This window comes from Lethenteron reissneri, chromosome 33 (genome assembly GCF_015708825.2).
Source record: "Lethenteron reissneri isolate LAM-NWPU_2019-01 chromosome 33, ASM1570882v1, whole genome shotgun sequence".
Classification (NCBI taxonomy): Eukaryota; Metazoa; Chordata; class Hyperoartia; order Petromyzontiformes; family Petromyzontidae; genus Lethenteron; species Lethenteron reissneri.
This window is the reverse complement of record NC_083811.1, coordinates 10,529,207-10,543,353: the sequence shown is the minus strand read 5'-3', so window position 1 is coordinate 10,543,353 and position 14,147 is coordinate 10,529,207. Positions and strand designations below refer to the sequence as shown.

Genomic DNA, 14,147 nt, shown 5'->3' with positions numbered 1-14,147 from the left:
CTTGAAGTTGATTGGCCCACACCCGAGACGGCTTTCTTTAGAGCCTAGTCCCCATTGGTGTTGGACCAGATGACACCAGAAGGCGTACAACTCAAACACAGTGCAATATCAGAGTATTGAGAGCTCGGGGTAAGCATTTACTCTACGAGATCTCTTTTACCAGTGGCAAAATATAATAGTAGGTTTTTACCCTTCAAGGACAGTGCATATTATCATCATTATCAGAGTTTCTTCTTTTTAATTTTCTTAGCTTTTTTGACTACTTGTGTTGTGGTTATTGCAAACATGATGCCTTGAATAAAGGTGTCAGTTTTGTACCAGTTTAAAAGATTAAAAACCTACGACTGAATTTTAAGGCTTAATGTGAAACCACAGCAACGCGTTATATAGGGTACGTATGTACAAGTTAAACTGTCATACTATTCTCAAAACCTCTCGATTGTCCACTTTACTTTCCAACAATCTTATGCACCGCAAAGAGCGCAGTGTGCTTTTTAAACGTTCTAACCCTGCACCGCACCTGCGCTTCGTATCAACTACCAGCGGTGCCCAACCTTTTTAGCACCAGGGACCGGTTTCGTTTAAGACAATTTTTTCACGGACCGGGGAGGGGGGGGGAGTCATCATTGGGCCTTTCCCCCTTTTTCAAAGAAGCTCTCCAGCTACGTTTGTTTTCTACTCATGTTGGCTACTGGGGGTTAGAGCTTGTGGGCTCACCAAAACTGTGACAAGTGCAGAGTGCGGGAAAGAGGCGCGGACGTAAGTGGTGAATAATAAAACAATGGGGGCGGGTTCCACGCGCGGACTCACCGCTCTCACCTCGTGCTGCTGTGCGGCCCGGTTCCTAACAGGCCACGGGACCGGAATAGCGGTCCGCGGCCCGGGGGCTGGGGACCCCTGAACTCGTCGAATTGGAGCAGCACAGCTGTGCAACATGAAAATCGCGCTGGGAAGGCAAGCGACTGTTTCACAGCAGGGGTGACGCGACGGCTAAACGTAGAGCCAGAGCTAAGAGACCGACCGATGAAATGTCACGCCAGGTTCACGAGTGGACCCAAGAATGGGCAAATGAAAACACGTTGCTTTAGAATGTATGTAGGGATGTTAAACTTCTTTCGCCCTGTACATAGCCAACCATGCTCATCGGAGGTGTGAATAGGTAGGTAGGTTGTACTGTAGATAGGAATCTTGTATACATTTATATAACTCCTCTTTGTGAGAATTTGGAAAATCGAGGTTGCCGACCTTCCTGTAGCAGTCTAGCCTTATGCATGTCCCTCTCCCTTCGGGATTTTTTTTTTACAAAATTCAAATTTTTCGCAATTATGTCGACATGCGTGTCTCAACAAATGCGGCATCCTAAAATGCGGTCACATTTTACTTGCTTCATAAATTCAACTTGAACTCTACAACTCCCCTGCAGTGACAGCACGATCTTCCGCTCTCCATCTGTCTCCCGACTGTGAAGGACCATTACCCAGAACTTGAGCTAAAACAGCTGAACGTTTTAAATTCGTGCTTGCTAAAATTCAAATGCTGCAGCATCGTATTTAGCATGCAAATTCAGGACTCTTTTATTAGCAATACACAACATTGGGTCATCTCACCGCACATCCAGTCAAAGGCCGCCATGCAAGTGTTTTGATAATTGCATTTATTTATTAAACCATTCACGTTGCATTTTGGCAATCCTCCGTTTCTGGGCTGATAAACGTTAGACAGAACTCGACCAGAATCTCTTTGTTTAAAATAAAAAAAAATGCACGAACAGGCACAAACGTTGAGTTACGCAAAAGACACTGCAATAGTCGTGGTACGGTACGATTCACAGGGGTACAAATCAAACGTGGTACAAAAACCGGTAAACTGGCCAAGCAACTTGTGTCCCACGATTATTGAAATCTAATACTAATCGTGAGGCCAGGTCGTTGGTTGTTGAATGTACCATTTCAGTGGTTGAGCAAAATGCGTTTACTTCAATTCACACTTTGACTTTATAAGAACATTTTAATTACAAGAACCTGAAAGCAAATGTGACACATTGCTTCAATGTGGTGAAGACTACGTTTCTCCTAACAGAATACAGCACATGACAATGACATATTTGTGTTCTTCATTTTAAGTGGCGCCTCTCATCACACACAGAGAAATTGTGGCATTAAGTTGTGAATCTGTCATTGTTATTAATCTCCTATACCACAAAAAATTGCCGAGACAAAAGTAATGGCCACTTAAAATTAAGTGCAGCGTCAATAAACCACAGCGTATATCACACAGTACCAGATAAAGCAAGTCATCGTTACAGCAAAATGAAAGCATTTTTAACAAATGTTGATATGAACCCTGTCCAACGTAAAACACAGTAGTAAATATAGAATCTGTAAAAGCAGAAACATTTGGTGTAATCTACACGTGTGTTCAACTCAATAACAAACCATAAGGCGCCCTTATACATCACATTACTTTCAATTAAAATATTTGAAAAATAATACTGCGCTTGCCGCAACTGGACGCAACATTTGTTAGATACCGCCGCCAGTAGTCGAAATGGGCCACGATAAAACGGTGACACGCCATGCCGCCACTTCTCAGAACACCGTACACGGTTCCTATTCCGATACTGCAATCTTTCCGCAGAAGGAAAACGAACATGGGGCTGCTGTAGGATAAATATTTATCATACTGGGAATTCTACATTTCCATTTCGACCACTGGATACTGCCATATGGTCTATTATTAAGCAGGACAGTCTAGACAAACACCAAAAAAGTGCAAAAGAAGGTAAATTTAAAATAATAACCCTAAATTAAAATAAAATAGAGGGAAAGCAGGAATCAATATTCAATTTTGATGAGTCTTACTGTAAAATTTGATTGATGGAATATAGGAGCCACGCACTCCCTGCTGTGCCCTGGCTCCATGCGGCCCGTCTCCTTCGCGCTGGTTCTCCCTCGCCCACTTCAGCTGCCCTGCCCTGGCCATCAGCCTGCGGTGGATGGTGCCCCTGCGACTGGCTACTCAATCTGGGGCTGCCCCTGCTCCTGGCCATCGCCTTCGCCCTGTCCCTGGCCTTCTGCCTGCTGCACGTGCTGCGCTGGAGGCTCCACGTGCTGCACTGGAGGCTCCACGTGCAGCGCTGGAGGCTCCACGTGCTGAGGAGGCTGCTCTTGGTGGTGGATGGGTGCAGGTGGCGCTTCCGGATGACCGGGAGCTGGAAGAAAGAAAACATACATTCGCAAATTCAAAGGATCCCTTCCCCCCCCAGCTTTAACCTTAACCATTTCCTATTCCGATGACATACGTGCGCGTACGTCAGCGTGATGACGTTTACACATTGCATCAGGTACTAATTTAAAGGCTGAGTCAACATAGCAGAGGTCTAGTACGTACGTACATGTCATCAGTTTTTATTCCAATTCCGTTGCAACGATGCACGTGTATGTCGTCGAAATGGAACCGGAATGAAAACTAAAATAAAGTAACTTTATCAGTACCGAGGCTCCCACAAGGCCATATGGGAGTCCGTGTGGGACAGTTTGGCACCAGCTATCGCAGGGTGCGGTCGTGTCGCTAGAGTTCTCTGTGGTGAGTATAATGTCTTTAACAACAACGGCGTTATGCCTCTCTAAATAAAATTCCACTGAACCACTTGCACGTTCCGAGCTTCAGCGGCGAACAGGACCCACCCTGCAAATGCAGTGGCCTCGGAACGGAAAAGGGTAAACAGAGTGTTGGGGCAAGTGCTGTTAGTTGGCACCCATGAAGGCCAGGAGGGCACACGAGGGGGTGGGTGGCCAACATCACGCCCGGATGCCTTTGTCAGCCTCTTGGTGATGTTTACACATTGCACCAGGAGAGGCCCAGGACCAGGTCAGATAATTGTCACTGGTGTTGGCTGTGAGCGGAAATTAGTCAGGTCGCAGAGTTCGAATCGTAGTACGCTAACCGCGACATTACTGCTACCCACACACATTCACAAGCCACACACGCACGCAAAATTTATGTGCTTATAAATATACACAAACGGACACATGCGTTATTTTTTCAACGTTTGTCTATGTACCATTTTAATGTCATGGGGTCTCATGTACATTGATGTCTGTGCGGCAGTTGTAGTGTTTGGTCTCAATGCCACACTTCAGTGTTAAGACACTGGTGTTTGGTTTATTAGTTATATCATTGTATGGGGTTAAAGAGTAGGACTTTAAAGGCAACTAGCAAATAGGCTTCTATATGTAGGTATATGTGGAGAATGTTAGAATTTTATGGCAAGATAGGAAAAGCAACATTTTGGTGTGGGCATCAGTGTGTCATTTGTAGCAGCTGGATTGAACCCATGCTGGCTGTACATGCATCAATAAGAGTGTCTGCGAGTATTTGCACACAATTTCAAAGGTACAATGAAGGTCTGTAATTATCATTGATTTTGAGTTGGCTATGTCGATCTGGTTTCTTAAGTACAGGTAAGGATTTTCTGCTTGAAAGCATTCAATTTTGAGAAAGTACTAAAACACGGTTCAATTTTATGCACAAATCATGAAGTGTTAAAATCTACTCTCCATACCATTAAAAAGCTTATGCACACATTCACTGAAAGTGACATTCAGCTTTTTAGCACATGTTGTGTAGGACTCTCTCAAGAGGCAGATGGATGGGTAAAAAAAATGCTCAAAGAATAATTTAATGACCAGACAGCATGACAAAACCAATTTTTCCCGGATCTCTAAAATTAGACGTGGAATGCCTCTAAGTGGCGTGACTACTGCATGGACGGCAATCCAAAACCGAAGAGACGCAATCAGAACCGCATCAGATAAGAGCCACGGGGGATGTTTATCGGGCACGGCAGCAGCGAAAGAGCTCAGGGCCCCCTCATGCCCAGCTGGAGCGAACGATGCTCTCTCGTGCCGCGCGCTGCAAGACGGGAGCCTCCTACGAGAGGGCTTGCAGACGCACGCACAGTCTCAAGTAATATCACGTTACACAAGCACCTACACACGTTCAAATACCAGCATATTTGCGGCGCGGCTTTTGTGAAAGGATATATATCTCCCGTGGACACTTAAATATGGAAGGGGCCTGCTGTTTTAACTGTTAGAGGGGTGTTAGTTGCCATGCAAAGTCACCATGATATGATGCAAAATTGTATTTTTTTTGGGGGGTTTTCGTTTGACCATCACACTTTCAGTGCTTTTATATAGGGCAAGGAGTCAGACATTTAGCAGTTTTGGTATTTACTGAAAGAAAATACAAATAAAAGTTGATAATAAAAAATGAGCCACCAGGTTATATTACTATATATTTGATTACTATCAAAAGCATTAAAAAATCATTCCTTTGCCAAACAACTGCTGAATAAAGGCTTTCCCACACCATGTCGGTAACTGGGGTTTTGAAGACATTTTTACCGCACTTTAGCACGTGGGTCAGTGTCGATGAAAGTAGGACAGTATGGTGCCAATTAAGATATGATTCGGCATAGATGTCAGCTTTGGCCAGAAATAAAATTCAGGCTGACGAGTCCATAACCATGTTCCAAACAACTGCGTCACCTAATTCTAGATTTGAAGCTTTCGTGACTGCAAGGGTCCATACTCTTTGGTTTTTTCGGTAAAGTCACGTAGGTAAAAAATACAATTAAAATAAATTAAATCACGATGTTTCGGAGGCAACACAAGCTTCCGTCTTCAAGTGGCACCGTCAGAGCAAAATTACTATATCAAGTAATTACTGTATCAAGTAATTTTGCTGTGACGGTACCACCTGAATACGGAAGCTTTTGTTGCCTCCGAAACGTCGTGATTTAACTGTGTCACCGTTCAAACCGAATTAAAACTAAATCTTCGACCAAATGCATGTAAGGAGTAAATTGTGTGTGCAGCGATTGAAGAGTCCGTGTTTAAATGCACTCATCTCTGCGCTGCAATAAACAGAGCTTACACAGGACACTGCGGTCTCACACATCAAGCTCTGGCTACTAATAATTCAGTGTTAAGCCACTGTGTTTTGAAATTGTGGCTCTTAAACCATAGCAGAAATTATTTAAAAATAGAACTCTGTCACCACCACAAATCATGTCCAAGCTCATGTCGAAAAAATGGAATCCCAAAACAACCTTCCCCATTTTTTTAGGAGGGGGGGGGGGGTGGGGTAGAGTGGGGGGGGGGGTTTAGTAACAAATACAATATTAATGTCCGGAACTCATTTTGTCAGTAAAAGGTTTAATCACACTTAAACTCTATAAAGGACGATTACGTCAAGCTAAAAGTAAATAGATAAGAGAAATACATTGCTTCAAAGTATTATTTTTAAGTGAGTGGTTTCCACTTGGGCATAGTGGAGTCCTTTGTCTCCTGCTTACAACGCTGAGACGATGGTGGACATTCCACATTCCTGTGGAAGTGGTCATGGAATCCATATGAAATCCACTGCTGATTTTTCGCTAAATATGACTTATTTTATTGACTCCAGAGTCAATAGTTTTGTTTAAACCCCTTACCAGGAGTTGAACTCACAACCTTCTGATTAAATGATGCTTGCTCTCACCACCCAATCACCTTGTGCATTATAGTACCTCTGTGTACTCTATAGGACATCAAACTTGAGCTACCCTGTCTACAATCATTCAATGAAAGCGGTAAATACTTATTGTATCTTGAAGAATTGTTGCATTTCCTACCTGTGCCAGAGTTATTTTATTTATTGACACAACAACAACAACTTCGTTCCCATAAAGATAAATCAAACTGGCCAAGAACAGTAATTGCCAGCATCAGATAAAGACCTGAGGAAGCTATTTTATAGCTATCATCAGTTCTGGCAGTACACACCCACTCGCTGGATCACAGCTGGGCCAACAGCAACACTCGCACGAGAACCAATGGTTGGGTAAGGAAATCTCGCCTCAAATTTTAATCTCGTTTGTGGCAGTGAAAATTATTGGTGTAGCCTTGTGAATTAAAGATCTGCCAAAAAACTGTTTAATTCCTTTAAAACGTATTGCACTCTCATGAAGGAGAATACAGCCTAACATTTCTACCAATAGCACTCGCAATCAGAGTTATCTTCTGCTCAAGTAAGCATTGGAGGCTGTGTCCATATCCTTCTTACGGTCGAGAACCAGTGGCAGAAACTCAAGATTCCAATGGCAGGGGTGAGGAGTATCTTTAGGACAACCGCTGTTGACTTTGCGGCAAAGTGATGCATGTACTTATTTAATTGACTCAGGAGGGATGATGGGCTAAGTCAGGGGTCGGCAACCAAAATAACAAGGAGAGCCATTTTTTCGAATTCGGTAATAAAAATATTATATTTCAAGAGCCGCAATGCATGTGAATACGAGACGGTGCCCCTTGAAAAACAACGTCACGAAGCAGTCCTTAAAGAGCCGCCTGTGGACTCTGGATTCGCAGGATTTCGACCCCTGGGATAAGTCAAAAGCAGCAACCAGGAATTGAACTGCCAACTTTCCTCTCGCGAAGCCACACGCTCTATCGATGAGCCACATCGCCGGTGTCACGATGTCAAAGCTGCTTTGCAAGGTCACACAAAGAACAGTAAGAGTGTAAGTAATCAGGAAGCCATGTAGGACATGCAGCATTTAAAACCTAGCTTGGTGGCCAAATGTCCTCGTAATTAAGCATTCTCAACGCTGCGCTAGTTTTAATGAGTTGTCAAGTCAATTAACGCACTTGTCCAGTATAATACTGCATTGACGTTAAAAAGATACGTGACTTTTTGGTAGGCCATTGCATTCAATTTCATCGCCCAAAACCCCGAATTACAACAATTTACAATATTTCATATTAACTGAAAGTTGAAAATGTCGTACTCACATTGTAAATGTTGTGGCTTTGCTCTCCAACACACCGGTGTGCTGTACTAGTAACGAATTGGCACGTTATGTTTACATTACAAACCTTACTAATTGGCTGTGTTGGGTTGTGGGAGGTTGAACAACACATTTATATATTTACGCAATCTAACCCAAAAAAAACTATTATGGATGATATTGGTCGCGAAAGCCTACGTGTTAAACTCAAAGCTATTTGTCAGTGCACTGCTTGGTGAAGACCTTTGCACACTATGTCAGACATTCTTTCACCATGCTGGTCAGTGCAAGTAAACTTAAAAAGTTCCGAGTTAAGGATCCCTAAGTCACGAGGCCAGGCAGGAGTGTCAGCCATTACAAAGAGTACAAAATGGAGGCACAATTAGCGTATCAGTGAAGACAGGTGCATCTGTTCATTGTGGGACTTGAAGAAGCATTGTCTGTCAGTTCGTTTATGTTCTTGCAATACTGGGAATGCTGTTATAATGTTAGGATTGCCGTTATAATGCTGTAAATGCCTTTATAATGCTGTTAAATTGTTATGATGAATATGAGGCCTAGTTAAGAACGAAGCCTGCCACTTGCGTTATTGTGAATGTTATTTGTAGTTGAATAAGTCGAGCCAGACTTGTGCCCATGTAACTTTAATGCGTTCTTGAGAGCAAGGATGAAGAAGTATCTCATCCACAGTTCAGTGTTATATGCAGCACTGTACATTTAGGCTGCAGTATGGTGATTACACAAAGTGATCTTATTTAACACAGTAGCTTATTCTCTTGTTGTATAGCTATTCAGTGCTAATGTAGGTGTCTGGTCCATCCAGGGCCTATTGTTGAGTTTCATGTTATCTAAGACAATGTTATGATGCTGCAATGCTCATTCATTGTATTGATGTTACAAGTATTAACAGATTCTGTATTTTGTGCTGTGTTTTTCCATCAGTTTTACCTTGTTCTATTCATTAAATACGTTGGAGTCGGATGTTCACCCTGGCTCCGAAGGGTTATTGAATGCGAGGTTAACTACTCGGATAGTGGTGCAGTGCAGCACACAGCGAGGCCGAGACATCAGGACATTGCAATTGCATGCTTTTATGTTGGCATTTAATATCCACGCATGTCTATAAGCTATCGGATGTGCGCACAAGAACACAATCAGAGCACACTCCCAGGAGGTACAGAGAATCGTGCCGTTCTTGAAATGAAATGAACCTGTCTCAGTTCATTTAAAGGCTTTCTCCTGGTCCCATGGCAGATCACATGTCTGATGAAATCCCACACAGCAACTGCATTGAAGAGGGCAACCCAACTTACAACGACAAAAGCGCACCTCTCACCTGCATGAAGGTATTTTTTGGTTTACGTTAGCAAACTGAATTTGGTGACTACATGCCTGAGTGGTTCGTCTGCTTGGCCCCAGAATAAGGCTTCATGGGTAACAATCCGGATATCATTTGTTAAATTTGAAACACAAGGTCAAAATAAAAACAACGTCTTGGTTGTCAATGCTGATAAAGAAAACACTAAGAATAATGTAGTGCTGCCACCCTACATTCTCAATCACGATATGGAATGAAAAACAAATGTCAAGATGGTCTTATTTTTAAAGAGTGCAATTTGAATGGGATTTTTAATAATAAACAAAGAGACAAAGACAAATATACGAGAGATTGCTAGCAGCACACAGAGGGCTTCACAAGAGCCACTTATAAAGATGCAGTGTAGGCTGGTAAGTATAACCCGGAGCACGTTTGTGGAACCTGCCATCAACGCAGGCCTTTGAAAATGCTTGTCATTTGCCCAGATAAATCCTCAGCTATGCCCACGCATCATTCATGAATATGAATAGACTGTCTGCTATTCTAATCCAAACTTCATTTGTATCATTAACTGTGAGCGTGGCGACTTTTATCTTAAGAGGTTTCTCTACTTGATTTAAAATGTTTACAAGAGGACTATCCTTTAATGTTCTTAGCATGTGCCTTTCAGATAAATATGTACAGATACTTCTGCCCTCGACATAATGAACACACACGTACGCTTGTGTAAAGACTGTCAGGGCCAGCCTTTTAAGGCACGTTTCTGATAAACTCAATTCTGAAGCAAAAGAGGTGACCTCAGCTTGATTTTTGTGGAGCCTTGTAGTTACTACTGGACATCTGTGAAAGAGAACTTAACAGCTCATCGGATTCCTCCAGTCTAAATAAACATTCTGAGTCTGATACTTCTGAGCCCTGTCAAATAAATTCACTGTGATGTTTAGCACGTGTCGCGACGGGTACTGCAAGATCCGACCATGTCTGTCCAGTGCTCGCCGAGCTGAATTGGCTTCCGGTTGCCGAACGAACACATTACGAGGTCGCACTCGTTAAACACAAAGTGTGTATGCCACAAATGAACCACGATAACTTGTGGATCTCATCAAGGAGCATAAACCATCACGTGAACACCGGTCATCCTCGCAGTGGCTTGTGGTTAGCTATTGAACAAAGATGGCCACTGCATTGTGCGCTTTCAGATGCGCTTCTGCAGCCATCTAAAAAGCGCTTCCTTCCGACACTAAGAAACCACTGGAACTACGCATTTTTAAATCTAGATTGAAAACTAATTTCTTTAGAACTGCTTTTTCTGTTCAGTTTGTTGTCCTTCCCCTGCACCTCCAATTAGCATGGTTAGCTAAGCTACGTACGGTGCAAAAGTAGGTTTTACATACACACATAGCTGAGATGTACACAGCCCGTGGTTGGGGACAAAAATGAGGATGAAAAGGGCTAAAGTATGTTTACCTTGAGCGTCGGGGTTCTCTTCTCCGGGGTGTAGCACATCCCCCAAGCTGTTGGGTTGTCCTGGAGGTGGCAACCGCCCTTGCTGCTGCTGTTGCTGCTTCTTATTCTCCATCTGTTTCACCGCCTCCGTATAGGGAAGCATGTGATCAAGTGGGGGTCAACAGATCATTTTGCGAAAATCATTGCTGACATTTCAAAGCTTCATGGTACTCGCAATTGATTCACAGAGATAACGACTTAAACTCAGCCAACACTCTTTGAGGTCAGATGTCACAACTACTTGATTACGTTAACATACTGAAACTTTTTCAACTCATTCCACGGCTAGCATCTGCTGAACCTACCTAAATAAAGCCAGGGTCAAAGTGTATTTCGACCATTGGGGTAGCACTCAAATCTGTTTGGCAGCACAGAACTATAGCCAAATAAACTATATTCCAATAACAGGGTCCAGTTTATCCACAATATGGTGACTGTTGTCTTCTCACTTAGCTGATTCTCATGTTATTCCCCCTGAAAGGTTAATGGGCTGAATAGACCCCGCAATCAAGAACACATTCCTGCGGAGGGAGCTGGTAGGAACGTTGGGTTGCTCGGTCAATGGCCAGGGTCAACGGCGGCGTGGTGTATTCCGCAATATGGCCGACTGTGAGGGCGGGCACAAGCCGGCGTGAGTAGGTTAAATGTTGAGTTTTATAAGGGCACCACGGGGTGACCAGCCCCTCCCCACCCAGCCCCATCCTCCCCACCCAGCCCCTCCCCACCCAGCCCATCCCCACCATCCCCTTCCCCACCCAGCCCCTCCATGCATAAAATATATTAATAACTTGGGAGAGCCACTAATTTAAACTAATAACTCATTGAAAGGATAGTCCATGCAACTTAAAAATATAAGTGCTGCACTATTGTTACAGATTGTTGAAATTATATACATATATAAATATTAAAATACAAGTGAAATTCAACAACACGATTTCACAGTCATGTTGCATAGCTCTGATGTGATTTGTTGTTCCGGAAGAAGCTCTCAGCACATGGTGCGAAATACCGTGTCAAACAACACACGCGGTAATAACTCGAAAAAACATCAGAAAGTTAACTCAACACACGATTTTGCAGCAATTATTATGATTTGCAATTTATTTTTGGGTTAGTCCACATAATGACTTGGCCAATTTGAGTCCAAAGCCCCTTCGCCACCTGACACAGCCAAACGAATTAAGTTGTCAGGTGTACAAGCATTTGAATGCGGCAATTGTTATTGTTTCAGCTCACCAGGTAAAGTTTAAGAAAAAATGTCTACAAATCAAGGATTTATAAATTGGATACGGCATTTCACTTGAAACTGCATCCAGTATGTTGAAGAAAATCCAGAAAACCAGACTAAAATCCAAGAAGTCAGAATAACTGCATCACCAGTAGCTATAGAATTGTTAAAATAAAATTGATCGTTGAGTTTCGTCGCTCCGGTCTGAGGTAGGCCCATCTATCTGGGTTGGATATATAAGCTCGTAGCTTGGCAGTGTCTCATTCTTCACCTGAAGACGGCTGCTTGCGTTGTAGCTGAAACGTCGTGAGAATTATTTTGTTTTATTATGTTTTATTTTTATTATTTTATTACTTCCCTTCTACGTGACTTTACCGAAAAAAACCAAGAAGATGAATCCCTGCAGTCACGAAAGCTTTAAATCGAAATTTAGGCCCATCTAGTTGCAGTACCTGCTGGTATTCCTTGCGCTTGCCCTCCAGCTCGTTCTGCTGCTTGCGCAGCTCCTCGTGCTGCTGCTGCAGCTCGCTGGCTTTCTGCTGCAGCTGGCTCTCCTCCTCCATAAGCTTGTGCTCAAAGTGCTGCAGCTCCTCCTCCGTGTATACCTCCATCTCGTCCACAGTCTGCTTGGCACGCGGAAGAAGGGCAAGCGCAACGAGGTTAGTTAGTTGCGTTCACCTCCTAACAAGAAGGGGCCCGACACGTTCAAATAATGCCAGCCTGTAGGGGCCTTCTCTTGGTGCGGCCCCACTACAGCTGTGGATTGGTGACTAATGATGATTATTGTGATAAAGCTCTCCCGTGCTATCATCATTCCTCACAATGACGCAAAACAAAAATCTATCTCTCCCTTCTGCACTTGAACTGATCTCATTGCTCCCTTTATTCGGTGACTGTCCTCTCGGGCCTGTTTTGTTTTTTTGTTTGTTGCGGTTGCACCCGATTCAAGAGCCGAATGGCTCACAGGGCTATACCTAATAAATGAACTTGAAACTTGAACTTAAACTGTTCTCTCATTTGAGCTCCAATCCGTCACCAGTCTTTCCCGTCGGCCATCATCACATCCAGTGATGTGTCCTGCCCAAGCCCACTTTTCTAAATGGTCAAAATGTACGATTTCAGAACTAAAGCCTTCACAAGCACATGCAGGTGTAAAGCAGAAATTTTATGTCTGTCATTCATTACATCCATTTATTTTATGTATTAACTGTGTAGACACTTGAAAAATGGTATTCAATCTTTCCTAGACCTCTTTTATGTCGGCTCACCATAAATGCATACCTGGGTATGCATTGCTAAAATTAGCAGTGGGGAGACAAAGTTAACCGATCATGTTGCTAAATACCATTTCATATCCTGTTCCGGCCTCAATAGGAGCTTACTAATAGCAACTTTCTCTGGCAGCCTATTGGGTTCAATTGGCGTGATATTTTTAAGTAAAATGTATGTTTGGCTGTGACAACAAAAATTGACAGACACATTTCCTATTAAACTTTTGGCAACAGGCACAGCTGGTGTGTCACATCACAGAGTGCGGATATAGTGGTGGCGTCGTGTCTATTTGGACAGACATTCAATGCAGGAAACCAGACACAGGAAAGGCAATTCCTTTCATCTTCTCCCATCCACGTTTCAACCACCCAGACTCCTTAACTCCTTCGATGTAATGACCCCCAGCCATTTAAAAACTGAACCACTGTTAATAAGGGGTTTTGACGTTATTAAGCAAGCTTTTTTTCCACTTTCCATTTCGAAAAGCCATTGCTTTATCAAACTGCACAATTGTGGTCACACAAGACTGTTTTTTTCTTCCCTTGAGGGTGAGAATACATACCATGATATTTTAAAGCTGCTTTATATAAACAATACATGAGAAGGGTGCCAGTCCACTGCGTAGCTACAGCTTGACTTTGAAAATCTCAACACCCAAGATCATGATGTAATTTAAATTAATTATATTTATTCTAATGTAAATATAGAATTTTCAACACACAAGTACAATTATGCATGTGCAAGCATGTGTGCACGTGTTGTATTACCACACACCGTCCAAACAGAAAATGTTCCCCTTATTGAACATTCCGCACACTAAATTCAGCAGTGTTGCATGAATCCGAAATGGTCCCAATTGACTGCATGTATCTTTTTTAATCAAATGTACAGCAGATCACCGACACTTTTAAACATTTCGAAAGGTAAACAAGCACCATCCTTTGCAGAGCCGGCAGAGTTTAAAGTACACGTGGCTTCAATACAAAGATAAT

At 42.9% G+C, this 14,147-nt stretch overlaps 1 protein-coding gene across 3 annotated transcripts in view; it reads right to left on the bottom strand.

Moving 5' to 3' along the window:
* Window positions 1-1,639: 1,639 nt before the first annotated feature.
* The window catches only part of LOC133350336 (nucleobindin-2-like), a 107,810-nt gene continuing 95,302 nt past the window's right edge, over window positions 1,640-14,147 (bottom strand). For 2 of the 3 annotated variants that reach the window (XM_061564591.1, XM_061564588.1), the window contains exons 11-13: window positions 12,336-12,506; window positions 10,617-10,740; window positions 1,640-3,211 (exon numbers count right to left, since the gene is read on the bottom strand). In XM_061564591.1, coding sequence (XP_061420575.1) covers window positions 3,015-3,211; window positions 10,617-10,740; window positions 12,336-12,506 — 492 coding nt within the window. In that variant the 3' untranslated portion in view covers window positions 1,640-3,014. The remainder of the gene's footprint in view (window positions 3,212-10,616; window positions 10,741-12,335; window positions 12,507-14,147) is intronic. The other variant, XM_061564589.1, reaches the window with a different exon arrangement.